Source organism: Saccostrea cucullata, unplaced genomic scaffold (genome assembly GCF_032062105.1).
Source record: "Saccostrea cucullata isolate Sc308-1 unplaced genomic scaffold, CSIRO_AGI_Scuc_v1 ctg427, whole genome shotgun sequence".
NCBI lineage: Eukaryota > Metazoa > Mollusca > Bivalvia > Ostreida > Ostreidae > Saccostrea > Saccostrea cuccullata.
The window spans coordinates 136,451-154,274 of record NW_026927029.1 but is presented as its reverse complement, the minus strand read 5'-3'; the positions used below and the strand labels follow the sequence as shown (position 1 = coordinate 154,274).

General features: G+C 32.6%; 3 protein-coding genes across 4 annotated transcripts; all 3 read right to left on the bottom strand.

Annotated features, from left to right (window-relative positions):
• Window positions 1-2,037: 2,037 nt before the first annotated feature.
• Window positions 2,038-3,213, bottom strand: LOC134273305 (uncharacterized). The gene is made up of 2 exons (XM_062755497.1): window positions 3,134-3,213; window positions 2,038-2,945 (listed from the first exon to the last, which is right to left on the bottom strand). The coding sequence occupies exon 2, from the start codon at window positions 2,932-2,934 to the stop codon at window positions 2,074-2,076; it is 861 nt and encodes a 286-aa protein (XP_062611481.1). The 5' UTR covers window positions 2,935-2,945; window positions 3,134-3,213; the 3' UTR covers window positions 2,038-2,073.
• A 6,133-nt stretch (window positions 3,214-9,346) lies between these two features.
• Window positions 9,347-12,850, bottom strand: LOC134273304 (uncharacterized). 2 transcript variants are annotated; one of them, XM_062755495.1, is made up of 4 exons: window positions 12,638-12,850; window positions 11,989-12,200; window positions 10,631-10,807; window positions 9,347-10,081 (listed from the first exon to the last, which is right to left on the bottom strand). In XM_062755495.1, exons 2-4 carry the CDS (start codon window positions 12,133-12,135, stop codon window positions 9,983-9,985), a joined length of 423 nt encoding a protein of 140 aa, XP_062611479.1. In that variant the 5' UTR covers window positions 12,136-12,200; window positions 12,638-12,850; the 3' UTR covers window positions 9,347-9,982. The 2 variants fall into 2 exon arrangements, with proteins under 2 accessions (XP_062611479.1, XP_062611480.1); XM_062755496.1 differs by lacking the exon at window positions 12,638-12,850 and adding an exon at window positions 12,466-12,531.
• A 2,307-nt stretch (window positions 12,851-15,157) lies between these two features.
• Window positions 15,158-16,171, bottom strand: LOC134273303 (uncharacterized). The gene is made up of 3 exons (XM_062755494.1): window positions 16,034-16,171; window positions 15,445-15,636; window positions 15,158-15,328 (listed from the first exon to the last, which is right to left on the bottom strand). The coding sequence occupies exons 1-3, from the start codon at window positions 16,154-16,156 to the stop codon at window positions 15,269-15,271; spliced, it is 375 nt and encodes a 124-aa protein (XP_062611478.1). The 5' UTR covers window positions 16,157-16,171; the 3' UTR covers window positions 15,158-15,268.
• Window positions 16,172-17,824: the final 1,653 nt, after the last annotated feature.

Here is a 17,824-nt window from a genome sequence, read left to right as displayed (position 1 = left end):
TATTCCTGAAACTATCACTGTCTCTGCTAAAATGTTAAGACATATTCTGCAAATATGTTTGAATGATAAATAAAAAAGAAAAGATTTTCAAAAAAAGAGAAAGAGGGTTCTTTTAGCCGAAATTTTAGACATTTTTATCATTACATTATTTATACATTCATAAATAAATTTGATTTTATGCACAAGATGAATGTGAAAGTAATTAATGACGCATAATTAGATACGATAGACAATCCCTTGTTTATACATGGCATCATATTTGGTGTGTGAAATGTGTTTCCGTATAATTTGATTTATTTACAAATTGTTCATGTTTGTCGTGTTGATGTGGAATTATTAAAATTCCTACATTCTGATACTTTACAATTCTGTTGTGTTAGGAATGAACATTAGGAAGATGCATATACTACAACATAAGGAAAAATATAAAGCAAATCGAACGCCTTTTTGTGTGCAGATCATGAAATGTACTGAGCTCCACGGGTATTTGTTGTCCCGAGCGCATTAATCTTGACGCCCAAATTCTTACTTGCCTAGTGATACCTTTAGAAAACATGTGTATCTAGATGAAAGTTAACTCGGCAACATGCGCCATCCCATTGTTTAAGTTTTATTAGGTGATTACACCTCCTATACCCGATTTCGCGGATTCATCGATACCCTAATATCGAGTATTATACGCGATTTCACGGATAATACCCGATTTCGAGTATTCTCTCCGACCTGTTCAACATATTTCAACATATTTCAAGCAAAAAGTTTTTGTAATCTTTCAAGTTAATATCTATACAAAGTAGTACACCGAGAAGCTACAAATACCTTTGCACGAGGTTAAATGTTAAATGTCTGTTGATATAAAATACTAAATCGAAAATCACAAGGTATTTTACTTAATGCCAAGGGATTTGTGATTTTTCATATGTGTATAATTTATTATAAGTATAATGTAATAATACCCAAAACCCTTCTTAACATTATCCTGATAACTCTCTTCAATCCCAACTCCCAATACCCTCTCCCTTCAAGGATTTATCCCTTTTAGCAAAATTCAGACAAAGTCTTTATCCAACCATTCCCCACGATAAATTTAGAATCAGGCTTTTTGAGATCACAGAAATAGAACTCATATTTACTTAGATTTCTGATTTGCTCAACTATTTTGTTAAAACCATTCTGGTTTCACATACAAATAGTTACTCTAATGTAGATATCAAAAAAGTTTTTGACTGATTAGTAGTTTTTGAAGATTTTCCAACAATTTGCCGGAAAGTCGATGAATACCAGTAGGGACCCGTTAATAGCAAAATTATTTTTGTATTCATTTTCAACAGAACTTATTCAGAACCTTATACATAAAAAAAATAGAAATCATGGACTTCAATCAGATATATATCGATGATGTACTAGTATTATCAATTAACAATATTTTCTTCCATTTATATATCGACTCGATGTATCCCAGCGAACCTGAAATAAAAGATACCACAGAGAGTTGTTTTATTATTGGATATTTTTCTAGATTAAGACATAAATGGTAACTTAACGACTTGTCTATTGTCCACTTAATCCCTTACATATGTAGCGATATACCTTTATCAACTGCAAATGGGGTTTATATCTTCCTGATACTGATGAAACTGATGAAACAAGAACATGAACAGTCACATTTTAAGACATTATTTTGCCAGTGCTATGGTTGATGCAATGACCTAGTCAGTAAAACAGTCTTTTATTAAGGATAAATAACGCAAACAAACTTTTTTTCATAAATCAGTAATATTTCTTATACATGTAGATTCATATTTAAATTTTATAACCTGATTAATGTTTACCAGAGATGCCATTTGTAATTATTTCACATGCTTTATAAATTATTAGTACATACATGTAGTTTAACGTACAGTGAATATGAAACAGTCTGACTTATAGACCTTTGTTCCAGGAAGATCAGCGAACAAAACCAATGCAAAATAAGTATAGTTGGTATTTTATAAAGAACTCTAACACCTCTATATAAAATTAAATGTTTTTCATCTCTTTTGATTGATTATAAACAGACACTACCTGTATATTTTAAAAATTTTCGTTTACAAGATCAGCATAGACATATACAGATTTCCCTTTTACCGTTTTTTCAGTAATTTTGAACATTGCCACAGGGGGGTACAAAGCCTCTTCTTCCTCGGCGTTAAACGCAATCTCTTCAATGCGTCTAGGACTCCACAGAGACGATCGAGAGTTGTTGAAAACAAATTCCACATTTCCATTAAATTTCCTATCATACATGGATGAAGGTGTAAATGACGTCCAAATAAAGGTAGTTCCGATCTCATATTGGTCAAGTATGTCCTCATCAAATTTAACTTCTCTGTAGGTCGGATTTGTTTCTTTTGTTAGGGCCGGAGAATACATCAGTACAGCCATTAAATAAGCGCTAAACGGACCCAGATTTTTGGCTTCTTCAGTCAGATTTATTTTTCCGCATTTGTGTTTTCGTAAGTTGGAGTTTACCTTATAGAAGGGCATGTTGGTGAACATTGAAATGACGGATGCTTCTAAATCAAGATCCATATTTTCTCTCAATTTTATCGCAGAATACCAGTCAAAATTTATGAGGTTATTATAAATAACAGTTTTAATTTCGTAGTCGTCGGTAAGGTATAGGTCCTGAAGTGCTTCAAAAAACCTTCCAGATACTTTTATTGAAGAGTTGATGAGATTTATTCCATAATTTACCATTGCTATCCCATCAGACCTAAGAGTGGAGAAACAAGCTGGGTCCTCAAACGTTCTTGCGGTTTCTTTTCTTTCCCGGCGAATTAGATTGACGGGTTCTTGACTATTCCTACCTTTAGTCAACTTAAAAGCATCATTTATGTGAAAGTTTCCGATAAAAATGAATGTTACCGTGAGACCAACGGTTGTAATGACCATTTTCTGTGAAACTGTTAAAGATAAAAGAAAAAGAAACATGCCTATATACTTATGTTATACATTTTATTTTTTCCAAACAATAAGGAAATCTTTTCATTTGAGTATTATACATACATCTATTCAGATTTAAATTTTACTGCCTCAAACTATATTTTTGTTTTAGGGGTGAAGGACAGAATAAGGAATAATTATTACTTACATCGTATCACTGGTCGACCTAAATACTGGTCTAACAGAAAACTGGCAGAACAGTGCTCTAAGATTTCGTTGAATCAATTTCAGGCTGCCTTTATAATCGTATTTCCAAGAGCCATTAAAACGGAAAACGAGTACATGTATTATAAATAAATTAACAAATTTTATCTGAATAAGGATGTTCATAACTACCATGATTAACTTTAAAACTATAATGATTATTAAGTTCAATTAATGCAGTTTAACATTTACTTCAAATTGATTATTAAATACATGGTGCACTGGAAATTTAGTCAAATTGAACAAATGTTGGGGAATGTGATGTGATTTTAAGAGCAATCTTGCATATACAATTTATTCGTAAAGAATGATTTTTGCTGAAAAAGATTTAAATTTAAAATTTTGACATCTTTAAAAAAGATCTTTTCTCGCCTCACCTATTCTCCTCATTCCATCTGGCACTGTTGATAACGCCCAAATACACTGCCTCCACCGCGCCTCTGTTTTTGCTCTCGTTGACTCCCGTTGAATGTATTTTGTTTAACGTCCCTCTTGAGAGAGACGTTAATCAACAAACAATCAATCAATATTGTTGACTCCCACTATTCCAAACTCAGCTGTACTCGTGTGTTCTTCTTCTTGTCATGTTGATTTCGGTCGACCTACTCCCGTCCTACTATCTGGATGGCATATCGGTGCGATGTTTCAAATTCTCATGTGCCTCATCCTTAGTACATGATTAACCCAATTCCACTTTCTAAGAATTGTTATTTCACTTGCTGTCATTGTCACCGGTCTATGATGGAGTTCTTCATTTGATATTTGACTCTCAGGATTTTCTCAGGCGTCTATTCTGGAAAGGTCAATGTTCTATTGTCTCCTTCCGATTTTTCCGATATTTGTCTTGCTTCAATACATTAGAACTGACATGACGAAGCTGTTCTATAATTCTAATTTTGTTTGAATTGAGTATTTTCAAACTGATGAGTTTCTTCTTTCCTTTGCCTTCTAAATTGCGATTGACGATTTCTAAAATTAATTGGTAATATCCCCATCAGATCTTGCCTTTGTTGCTAATACGCCTCAAAGGAAAGTGAATGTTTCTACACCCTCCACTTCTCTACTCTCAGTCATGGCCGGTGTAACGACGAAAAGTGACCCCTGTAGAATATTGACCTTAGGGTCATTTTTCTACGTAGAAAAATGACCCAGGGTCAATATTGACTACGACAAGTAGGGTCATTTTTCCGTGTGCATAGAAAACCATTCCAGACCACTAATTTTTGCTCCACACACGTTGAAAAATGACTATACTATAAAACCTTATATCTGTATCTCCTGATATATTTTTCTTATACTTTCAAATATAAGGAGGGGAAATTTTTTATGTACAGTACTCCTTTCCAACTTGTATTTGATTGCATATCTTAATAGAAGCAGCATAATCAATGTATCTGGTATGGATTTGTTTTTGGCTCGCAGAATTCCAGTGAATATTTATTCAACGAGGAGTCTAAATTTATCATTATATTTTTAGGTGTTTTTTTTCTCTCATTCAAAGGTTTTGTTCAAAATGGTATGATATGTTTCTGATAACCATGAACTTGTAGGGAAGCCCCCCGAAATTAGCACTTTTAACCATTTGAATTTATTTTTGACATTTTTTATTAATCCAAAAAGAGAGCATAGAAGCAAGAAAAGCAATGTAATTTACCCATATAAGTTCAATTCTCTTAGCTCTTAAATTTATACTTACATATATCTGTATGCATTTTGCTTTAAAACAAATACTTTTTCACTGTATACGAGAAATACCATACACATAGAGAACGTTTTTATAATGATATAAAAATATTCACCCAAAACGGGCAAAAAGAGTTTACATCTGGGTGAAGATGAATAATATTTCAACCTTCACAGATATCTTTAAATTTACTAAAAAGCTACCCTTTTCAACACATTTTAGCCCACAGATACCTGACAAATGGCTGCTGTAACATCCCTCTTTCTTCTGAGATTTTCTTAAACACTAAATTTGCAAATAAAGATGAACTCCTAGTCAGTCATGCCATTACTTCAATATTCAAACAGGTGATATCACCGGAACATTTTGAATAGCTAGTGATATCACTTATTCAAATAGGAGATATCACCTATTCAAATTATTTATGAAATAACAACTGTTCCCAAGGCTTTAGGTCTTTAAATCTCATTTACGTTCACTTTCCTTTTATAACTCATCGTTCTTGGAGACAATGAATTACAGCGTCGCATTTAGTTTTAAGCACTCCAGTAGAAGTTCTAGTTTGATTTTGCTCACAAATTAATCTATTACACTTATCTATCATGTATACAATAAGAAAAATGAAAAATCGTGAAAAACGCATGATAAATATTCTATAGAGAAAATGCCCCCTTAAAATTATAAAGAGTCAGTGTTATACCATTCTGTTGCACCCCAGCTGGGTAAAATTTACAAAATCTATACAACTTTAAAGGGATCCATAAGGTATTTAAGAAGTCTTCAACTAAAATACAATTGATAACTGAGCAGCCCGAATTTTCTTAGTTCCAGTGAAAATCTAGGTAGTCTAGGGAGCATTCATTATTTATTGTTGTAAGAGATACAAACAGGTGATATCACTTATTCAAATCAAAAAGATGATATCACTTATTCGAATAGATGATATCACTTATTCGAATAAGTGATATCACCTATTCAGCACGAATAGGTGATCTGACCTATTTAAATAGTTAATATAACCTATTCATTTCCAAAAGGTGATATCACCTATTCGATTGGAATGAGTGATATCACTTATTCAAATAGGTGGTATCTCCTATTCGAACAGGTGATTTCACTTTTTGGCAGTAAAAACCAAAACGGCGCCTCATAGAAACACGCACATGTACATGTTCATTGCTAAAAGGGATTTATTAGGAGTTACAACCACGTTACTCTCTCCAATCAAAACTCGCCACCTTAAATACGAAAATTCATATCTCTCATAGTGGTGTAGATCACTTAATTTTTGCGACAACTTATTTTCGCGAGATAAGTCATTGACTCTTGATTAGCGAGACAAAATTTTCACGAATTGTGGTTATTGCTTATATAAATGCTATTATACGCGAGAATTAAATTTTCGCGAGAACATTGTCTCGCTGTGTTTGCTACAATAATTTATTTGAACAAAAAATATTGGAGGAAAAACGTTACAAAATTGGTTTGAGTTCGACATATTTACAATGCAAAAAGGTCAAATTAAATGCTCTGTAGCGACAAAAGAAGCGCATTTACCCCCACTTTTTGTTTTGATTTTTAATAAAGCTGTGTGTATGAATTTTAAAAATATAATTGATAAATTTGATGCAGGATTCAACCTCCTTAAATGCCAACTATGGAAACTTACTGTATAAAATGTAATAAACAAATCCATGAATGCGCATATCTTTGCTCTAATAGCCTTAAAACATTTAAATTTCTATACATGTATATTAATTGTTTTCCTTTAATGGGGATAAAATAGTTTGTATTATTATTATAAGGTATAGTATAACTTTGATTTCGTTATTTAAGTTTAAACTCTTTTAGAAATGAACACATCATATCATAAGGCTGCTTGGTATTACCCGTAAGCATTCGCCTAACGAGAATATTCCTACCAAAACGAATGTTTTGCATCAAAAAATGACAAGGGGTCATTATTCTATGGTGTCATTTTTCGACAATGCACACGGAGAAAAACGACCCCAAGGCCATAATTTCTACGAAAAAGTGGGTCATTTTTCTACGTAGAATATTGATCAGTGGGTCAAATTTCTACGTAGAAAAATGACCCCCGGTCAATATTCTACGGGGGTCACTTTTCGTCGTTACACCGGCTTTCGAACTGCAGAAGGATAAAACGTACGCTGAACTAGGACCTGGGGTCCCCCGCAAATAGTTCGTCATTTTGCGTAGTAATAAAACATTCTAGGAACTCTCCAGGCATTAAAGGCACAAAAGTAAATTCATCTATATCAATACGGAGACCTCAGGTCACCTTATATATTAATTGAATTTTATATGATAGACAATTTTCTTTGTCTTACTCCAAAATAATCATATTCATAACTTTACGAAGATCAACTTTCTAATATATATATATTAGCAGAAACATGAAAGTAATAAAGGGTGACCATGGGTAACCTCATATTGTACATCAATAGGGGGACCAAAGATCACTTAACATTGTACATCAGTAGGGGGACCATAGGCCACCTTATATTTAACATCATTAGGGAGACCAATGGTCACCTTGTATTGTATATCATCAGAGGGATCATAGGTCACCTTACATTTTAAAGCAACAGTACGTTTTATCCTTCTGCTTTCGAACTCGCTTAAGTAGAACCACTTTCTGTCCTTTGAATACTAGAATACAGAGCCAATTGCTGGAATTTCTTTCTTCATAATGCGCACAAAGAATGTGGAAAATAACATTTAATCTTTTTGTAAAACAGATCCTGAAAGTTTGTTTTGCTTCATCTTTACATGTATTTACTAGATCGTTGTGAAGCAAGCCTTCGAGTAACGCAGTTGGGATATGTAATCATCATTTGTAGGCGATATTAGGATATTACGTCACAAATAAGAAAAATGACAATATGTTTTAGTTAGACCTTATCGTATAAAACATCTAAATATCAAACAGGTGTGATAAAATCTGGTTTTATTTCAACTTCACTTGGATATATCGCATCGACAGATGAATGGGGGAAACTATTGTTAATTGATATTAAATCGTCAATATACTAGTATCTAAATGTCGAGTTGAAGGCCACATCAAGCACTATAGTATTTTCTTATGTTAATTTTTTAAAAATAATTCTGCTTCAAAGGAATATAAAAACAGACCAGATTATGAAGAAACACAATTAGTTCCTATTTGGAATTACAACAATTTGGTTAGAAGACCTAGTGTCCAAAGACTACATACAATATGTTAATGGTGTCATTAAGGAACTCCATCGTCCTTTTAATATCAGCTTCAGTGTATTTGAATTATTTAGATATTTTAAAAGAGAGAGTCATTGACGGCAAAATTACTATGAAATACGAACAGTAATTAAGATCCAAGATCAATTGAAAAATACATATTGGGAGCAAAGAAACACAGGTATACTCAGAAAGAGACGGAATGGAATGGAGGACTAAACAACCCCAACTAAACAACTAAACTTTATGATAGATTTGATCAATTTAACACTTCTTTCTGTACTAAACTTTCTTTGTTTATGTAGGAATTTCATGTGCATGAACTATGGGGAGATAACGAACAGTATTCGAGCTCAAAAGTTCATTTAACTTTACAAAATAGGAGGGCAACCATGGACCTCCAAAGCATCAGAGGAGGGATCAGATGCCATGGATGAATGAGCATTCTCTGCCGACCGCTCACACCTGCCGGTTATATTTCCATTATCTACATAAAAGCATGAGCTGTGTGTAATGAAAACAAAAGCTGGCTTTTGAATAAGTTGATGGAACAGGATTTCAACATGTACTCGTTTTAACGCCAATATCATTCGAATTCTATGGTCGTTACAATTACCATGATTGTATATACAACCCAACTTAATACCAAATGTTTATTTTAACTTGAATACAATTTTATTTGGCAGGTATTTAATAGTGTTAACATGATCAAGAAAAAGACATCATGGCGAATGTAACCGGTAGGCAGGGGTGTCTATCTTTCCGTCACACTGGCGCAGTGGTTAGAGCGTCTGTGTTCTAGAGTCGCAAAGTAAGGAGTTAATCAGTCCTTCGGATTAGACCGTATAAACCGAGGTCCCGTGTCGCAGTGAGTGCTGACACGAAAAAGATCCCTCACTGCTCAATGGCCACAAGTGCCGAGTATTTGACAAAATTTGCAGCTTTCCACCGGCAAATGGTGGCTTTTCCATATGAGCAAAAAGTTCTCGATAAGGACGTTAAACAACATACAATCAATAAATTATCCGCCACACCAGTACTGATCCTAGTGATCCTATATGTTCTGCTACACACAAGTTTTCCTTTCATTAAATTTTTAAGCTTGAGTACGATTTGATATCTTCACATTCCATGATTAACCATTCATATCCTTTCAGGTTTCAGTGTTGACAAGTGACCACTTCTGGATCAAACTTCAGAAATAAGGTATGAATACTTTATAGAAACTCTGTTTAATCAACTCATTTTATCGCCATCCTCAACTTTATGTCTCTTCCTCATAAATAAATTACACACTATTTGTAAAATAATTGAAACCATGCATGGCCCAAAGGAGTATTTATGAAGCCCATGAAACGAGAAGCAGCTATAGGAAGGCATAAACCTTGATTTTTTGTTTGCATTATTTATTTATGCAACAGTAGGATATGTTATTATTTCCTTATATATGATATGATGCTTTCGCTTACCATTATTAATAGAACATATTACAAATTTTCAACTAAAAGAAACTTTTCAAATATTTATACTATAAAAATAGCTGATATTGTTCTTCTCCTTACAACTGGCATGGAATTTAAACAATTTCTAATATTCATATAATGTAATTTCATATAATAAGATTGTTAAAATAATGACCACGACTTTAAATTACTTGACTTGGCAATGATGAATATAATCGCAGCGACATTAAATTTGTTACAATCAAACTACTACATTATTATAGAATATTCCTCACGGATGCTAATCACTACACATCATGACTGTTGGTTGGTAGTTAATACAAAGTTTACAATCATATACATCAACATGGACCATCAATATGACTAGAATATTTGAGATTGCTTGAAGAAAGTTTGCTAAATCACATTCTTATATCTTGTTTTTGTCCTTTTTGGATAATTTTCTTTCTTTTATCAATTCCTTCCTTGTTTCCAAGTAATTCTCTACTTCTAAGACAGCACTTTCAGCCTAGAAAACAAATCATAGTAAACGATAACTCTAACATTTGGATAATCAAATATGACTCAAAAATGTTGTCACAATGAAATAATTTTAGTGTTTCAGGAAGGATATGTAGATAACGAATAGTATTCAATATCAAAGTCCATAAAACAATACAAAATAGGAGCAGACCAAACACTGACCTCCGAAACGTCAGAGGTGAGATTCAATAATATACAGTAAATAGGAAAGTGCCGAATCACACCTTTAAAAAGGACTTTCACAATATTTTCTTTCTTTTAATTCTGCCAATACTAATTGAGACTTGCAGATTCCATTAGTAAGGCTTCATTCGAAAGACATATGAGTTTTTTCTTATGCAGAACTTATAGTGAATTAGCATTTAAGTCTTAATGCAAACTCAGTTTAAGGTCGAACTCTGAACATTTCGATCAAGAGAAGAACGTTGTTTTTTTTAAATAACACAATAGAATAAGAAGTTATCATAATGGCTTGAAAAGTTCTAAAATACTACAGTTTTTGAACTTTGTTACCTAATCTGGTGGTTCTACTCACCCATATATACAGGCCTAGTATAGCATGACACTTTCCGGGTATCGTATCTCTGTCATAGGCAGAAAGAAGGCATCTAGCTCTCTTTACAGAATTCAAGTTCACGTCTTCACATTGGAATTCCTGCATCTGAATTTGAAGACGGCCAGTTTTGCAAAGTTGTTGTACAAAAGTCCAATTCTAAAGAAAATATGTTTACAAATTTTGTACACAATTCACAATATACAAAGAAGGGCATTACAAAGCGAAGCATCTCCTCGAAAAAGAGCTTATATATAAATCAAGACAGCATCTATTCAGATGCAAATTACTTCACGTTTCGCTCAGGACATGACACACACTAATACAAACACACAATTGCATTGCTATATCCCAAGCAATCCATTGCGAGGGAATGAAAATGAAACAAAAACATGTTCGCTGGAGTCACTTTTGATTCCACCTTTGACTCCAACTTTTGAATTCTGAATGATTCGAGTCATTCACTTTTTTACAGAATGAGGGATATGGGGATAACAAACAGTATTTAATATCAAAGTCCATAAACGATACAAAATAGGAGCTGAGCATGTCAACACGGACCTCCAAAACATCAGAGGTGGGATCAGGTGCCATGGAGGAGTGAGCATCCCCTGCCGATCGGTCACACACAAAAATAGCAGATTATGTTTTTTAATACTTAACATCATATATCATAATATACTGTATTCCAAAGTTTCTTTCTTTACAATTTCTGTCTTCTGCCTATTTTTATTAGAATGCGTTTACTAAATTAGTTAGCATGGTTATCTTTGTATAGTTTTCGTACATTCAACCTCTTTAGCGATCATAAAGCAGAGTTAAGAGAATTTAAGGTTTATTTAGGTAAAATTTATGGTAACAGAAATGCATATTCCAACCATCAAAATAAGCATAATTTAAATTCGTACCATCAAAATCAGACTTTAAGTAACTTTGCAAAAAACTTAGTTAAACTAGCAATAAATATTTTTAGAGATGTAAAGAAATCCAGATAGAATATTGGATGTAAAAAAAAAAAGCAAGTCACAAAGAGTTATATAGCTCTACAAATAATATGACTTTTACAACCTTAGCAACTTGTTTCTACGATCTAACTGTGAACATATTTGGCATTGTGTACCCGTGTAAGCCTCCAATCATGTAATCAGTAAATTGCTGGGTCTTAATGCAAAGGCACAGTGAACGATATATCTAATTGGCACGTGAACAGATAAACAAATCGCTAAGTGTGGACATGTTTAGAAATAGTTGTTAGCTTGTTGTGAGACAATTACTTAGCTTTAACAAAACTGAAAACGAATGGAGACAGAATTTGATTTCAATATGAATTTTGTACTTACCCCAGCTTGTCGGGGAGGGTAACCGAGAAGTAAAGCCACGGCCTCCAGTGTTTCTTGAACGGCTCTTGGAGGGTTTAGTAGAGTCTTTATGATTTCAAAGTCAGTCTTCATCGATTCCAAGTCATCCTTCGTCAAAACTGACATCATGATTGGGTAGTTTTATATAATGTTCTATCCACAGCAGAATTAAAAACTCAAAATGGTGGTGTCATCTGAAGTTTACAACCACACGACGTAGTTATGTATATAAAAATAAAAATATAATGATTTTGTTACAAGTCATAAAATGAAGTCCTATAATCCCTTCTGAATAGAACGGAGGCTTTAAAACAAATGTTAGCAATATTACAAAATCCCACAGTTAAATTTGACAATACTTCAGAGGGATATCTCCTTTAATAAAAGGATTTATGGCATGTCAATAAAAGACAAAAATAACAAAAATCTTAATCCCATATGAATAGGATCTAGCAATACAATTATTCTTTTTCAATCCTGATGGAATGAACTTTCTGGAGCAGATGGATCAATTTTAAAAACCATTAGACGTCCTCATTTTTTTCAATAAAGGTACATAAACGGCTAAAACAAATCTTTACAGATTAGAATTTCCTTGTACAATTTATATAAACACGTAATGATATATTACCTTATAATTCCACGCGTATAGACTCTCTCATATCAACCCCTAGGTGGATTTACAATCGACTGCATTGAACACTCCTTTTTGTCTTGTATGTTATCGATAGGTTATAACGTAAGAACTGTTTTAATTGTTTTATGCTGTCTTTGACCGGACCTTTAAATCATACCCCCTTTTCTTAATCCAGCACATTTAAGAGAATTTAAAATTGATCAGCACTCTACACTGCATTCATTTCTCTAGTGTAAACAAAGTTTACTTATTGTTCCTAACACTCGCGTGATAGAAAACCTCACCAAAGAAATAATGGAAAATTTCTAAATGCACACAGAAATCTTTCGATCCTGTTACATTTATCATGCCTTTTATGCCAAGTTTCTTTCTCAACATTGAATCATTTGAGTGTTATTTTTGGTTTTCTAATTCGTTATGTTTGATTGCACATTTCTTTCTCTAAACTTTCTTTTTACATTTACACTAGTGCAGTCAATGGGTTTCGAAAGTTTATTGCTTTTGGGTGTAAGTTTAAGTATCGATATTAATCCATCATAATGAAAATCAAATATTAAATGATATGTAATGAAGGTTTAGCCGTAAAGAATTTTCAGCTATTCAAATGAAACAGAATATTGTATGCTGGTCCGACTATATGTATCAGGTACACCAGACAGAATATTTGAAATGTTATGTCAATAAATCCTTAGTAATGACATTATTTTGAAAAATTGTCGTTCCCTTCATTATGGCCTAGTTGTACAAAAGAATGAAGGTAAAGGTTTCAGAATGAAATGATAGAAACCAAGCGACGAATTTTCGTTTTGTAAAAAAAAAGTTTTCCGACAGTACTCTTTAGATACGGAAAAAATGCAATAAAAGGTTTACAGGTTCTCTTCTGTTAAAATCAAGAAATATGTATTTCTTAGCAAAATATCCTTTTTAAAGTTTGTTACGGTAGTGGAGTAAAATTTCCTTATGAAGGGATATTCAAAATAATTTTGATTCAGTTAAATCCACCACTAAGTGAAATTGATTTCCTGAATCTGTTTCTTTTTCATATATAATAAATGATGAAAAGAATCCCCTCCCTAATTTGGACATTTTATTATATGTTCATTTCATTGGATTTCCATATACATTCTTTCAGTAGAGACTGTCTTTAAAACTGATAAGCCTTAATTTGATGTTATAGATTATCCCTGTTAAGATCAACATGACATTTTGGTTCTTTATATACCATTGAACTCCAAATAAAAGACTTCAGAGACTCTGGCACACCTGTTTCATATTTGGATGTTCTAGGAATGGCAAGTTGATATTAAACTAACTAACAAATAAACCCTTTGATACACATTATGACATTAACATTTCTTCGCTTATTTTCTTTCCTTATTTATGTAGTTTTATACCATTTTAAACTACACATTTGTAAAATTTATATCTCCAAAATTAATCAAAACACAATAACAAATTCTACAATTTTTTAACGAGTAGTACGTTGATGATGTATCAACAGAAATTTCCTTATGAAAAGACATTGAAATGTTATAATTCACAGAATTCATATTCACACTGGCATACACTACATTCAATGATCAAATTTAAAAATATCAAAATTTTGATCAACATAAAACGTAAATAAATATATAAATACAAACCTTACACACGTATTTACAAAATATACCACAACACATAATTGTCATCGTATACTTTATTTTCAAACTTTTATTAAAGTGTAGATCTACAAAATATACCACAACACATAATTGTCAACGTATACTTTATTTTCAAACTTTTATTAAAGTGTAGATTCTAAACTGTAATTTTAAATAAAAAATAAGAATCTTTTTAATTAATGAACTGTTTAAATCAAAAAATGAAGCTGAAATTAAATTTCATGAAAAGAAAAGAATAAAATAATATAGAATTCATATTCACACTCGCATACACTACATTCAATGATCTCATAATCATACAAATTGCAATGATGATCAAGATAACAAAAAACATTTTTGAAAAAGAGATATTACAATTTGGGAGGATGGATCATCATGGATCACCAACTAAAACGTGAGAGAGCAGCAGGACCTTTAAATTTTTAACGTTCGACCAGCAAACCGCCCTTGTATCACGTTACAGAATGAAACTATTCTTGCATTTCTATTTTATAATTGGGAGTATTTTCAAAATATATTGCCGTTTTTCCTTAACACTTTGAATAATATTTATCCAGGTTTGAGTTATCTCTCTTTTATAGCGACAATATTTTTTTCGTATTTCTGTCACTAAAACATTAAGTAGGATGGTTGGGAAAATATGGCTTGTCTCGAATTTCAAAAAATGTGTTGTCAGACCTGATAAACGCACTGTACACAAAAATTCAATCAAGAGCTACTTCGCCTCTTCCTCTAAAATTACTTCACTGAAAATACGTAATTGAAAAAGATAGTTTATCCAGAACATTGAATCTTTTTAGGTGGATAACAAAGAACTAAGATTCATTTATCATCTTATAACAAAATAATGTGAAACATTCATCATTTTATTGGTTAAGATATACATTGTAGTTCTAGCAACATTAGGAAGTCCAACGAAAATGTTTTATTGCCATATTTTCCGGACACTACCTCCCATATGCTGCTAAGAAGAAGAGTCTTGGAGTTTTCCTGCTGCTTTGCAGTCCTCTAATGCGTTTATTGCCTTGAATGTATAATAAAATTGATAGGTCAATAAATATAAGACGAAGTTCTTTATGTTTCTTTATATTTCAAACCGAAAAACATGTACTAACCAGTATTTTATGTTTGTCAACATACCCAATCCGCTAGTTGTGCTGCTGTAACACTGACTTGTTTGGCCGAATCTACCGTGACAACACTAAGCAGAGCCTTGACTTTCCTAGCTGAGGATGGATCACATTTATCGGCCTGAAACTCCTTTAACTGGTTCAAAAATGAATCTGGAGCTGAGGTAGGTTGCGATAGCTGCTCCCTGATAAATTTCCAGTTCTAAAAATAAGAAAGGTTTTTCTTTTTTAAAAAATAATGCACATTTGATAAACACAGTTTCTATTCTGTTGTTCTGGTGTTTTGGTGATGTTTCTTTTTCATTATTGTTCATTATTGTAATGATGAAAAAATTGTATGTAGATCATTTGCTATATCCCGATATGTATATTTTTTTAAAGAATTTGTAATACAAATTTGAAATCCAGTTAAGACACAAAATTTTAAATTCATTTCCTAAGGTTTTGATTCTTGAAGTAATTTTTTCCTCTTTTTCAAAACTAAATCAAGTCTGAATGATGTATCATTGATTTGTTAAATCTAAGTTTTTTTTATATACATGTATCTAGTTTTCACATCAAATATAGACTGTAGTCATTAAATTTAACAATGTCCTTACCCTGGCATCAGTAAAAGAGTATCCAAGGAGAATAAAGATGGCTTCCAGTGTATGTTTTAGAAGAGGAGGGGGACAACAGAGGGATAATATTGCAGACACATTTTCTTCAGTTATGGATGTCATGTTGTGGCTGTATATATACCTGTCAATAAAAGTTTCTTCTTGAAAACATTTTCTGTTTGTCAATACAATGGGTTTTTTTTTCGTTAAAAAATGTGAACAAAGACGAAGTGGAATGAACGGAATTAAGTCAGTTATTATTATTAAAGGGGTAGGATTAATGCCTAGACGCAGAGAAAGGGTGCATGAACTTAATTAACTGACGTCACAAGAGCAGTAGGGATGATGGAAGCAAGAAAAGCGCAATGATACATTATAGAAAGATTTTTTATTTTCCAAAGTGTCATCAGTCATAACATTGGTATTTAGAGACAAGAAATATCAGTAGTTCAAATCAGAACGTCGGAACAGTACTATAGCCCATGAGGACCTTTCTATGACCAATGGTGCCAAAGGACAACGCTTTAAGGTGCAGTTTTAAGCCAAACACTGACTTCCAGAAAGTAGGAAGCAATTATGTCTATCTCTTTCTACTAATACGGTTAGAAACAGACTTGTAGGATAGCTGTAGGCCCCAATTAAAATTAGAGGAGAACAGAAATGGCCAACAGACCACAGAAATTGGCAACAACGTCATTTCTTCTTTTCAATCTTGATTCATGCCCACTTTTATGATGACAGATGACTTTTATAGTGGACAAAGGGTAAGAGATATGTTGATTGTTGCATTTCTAGGCATGGCCGTTTTGGTAGTCGATCGTTGATAATTCGGGCAAGGAACTTATTCGGAGAAACTATTCAGCGCATAGACTTCTGACAACAACCTAATTGAACATGCCTAGAATATTCTTCAGAAAAGCATTTCAGATCGCCAAATACTTCCACAAAATTTACTTTACTCTTGAGATATGGCGACAGATAACACAGCTGAGCATTGCACGGCTAATATAGGCATCATGGGGGAATACATGTATCTCTTAGCGTGGAAGACATGCAAAATAATGACTAACATCGTAGAAAGAAAGAAAAAGCATCTGGATAAATTTCTTTATGATTGCAGATACGCTAGAAACTGTAAATTGTAAAGCTCTGCACCCATATACAGTGATGTGTTTATCAGCTTGTGACAGAGATCAATCATTGTTATTCTAAGAAACATATGTTGATGTTGTCTAAACGACTAAACTAATAATAACACATCAAGTAGAAAACAATAGGAAGACAAAAAATAAGTGTTCGATTTAAATTTTGCTCTTTCGAATATTTGGAATTTTATACACCAATAGGATTCCGTAGAAATGCCATCGGAGACGTATCAACAAAGTTGATCATAAAAGGACTTACCTCTGATGACTGATAGACTGAGTGTTGAAAGTATTCATTTCATAACAAGTGTTTTTCCACTCTCTTTGAAAATTATATAACCGATTACATTTTAAATCATGAAAGATCGCAAAAACAGAAAAAGAAAGGCATCACTTTAGATAATCCCTATTTAGTCTTTATATATAACTTTAAATTCAATATTTACGGTGCCCCATTTGCATTAAATTCCTTTTTTGTTTAGAGACTAATATGTTTTTGTTTACTGTGCCTTAAGCCACTGCCATTCTGTTAATTTTGGTATAATTTATATCTTTAGATAAAAATATGTATGATTATAATAATAATACATATCAAATACTACTTATCCTTTTATCTATTTTTTTGCACGAGAATGGCATATTTTTT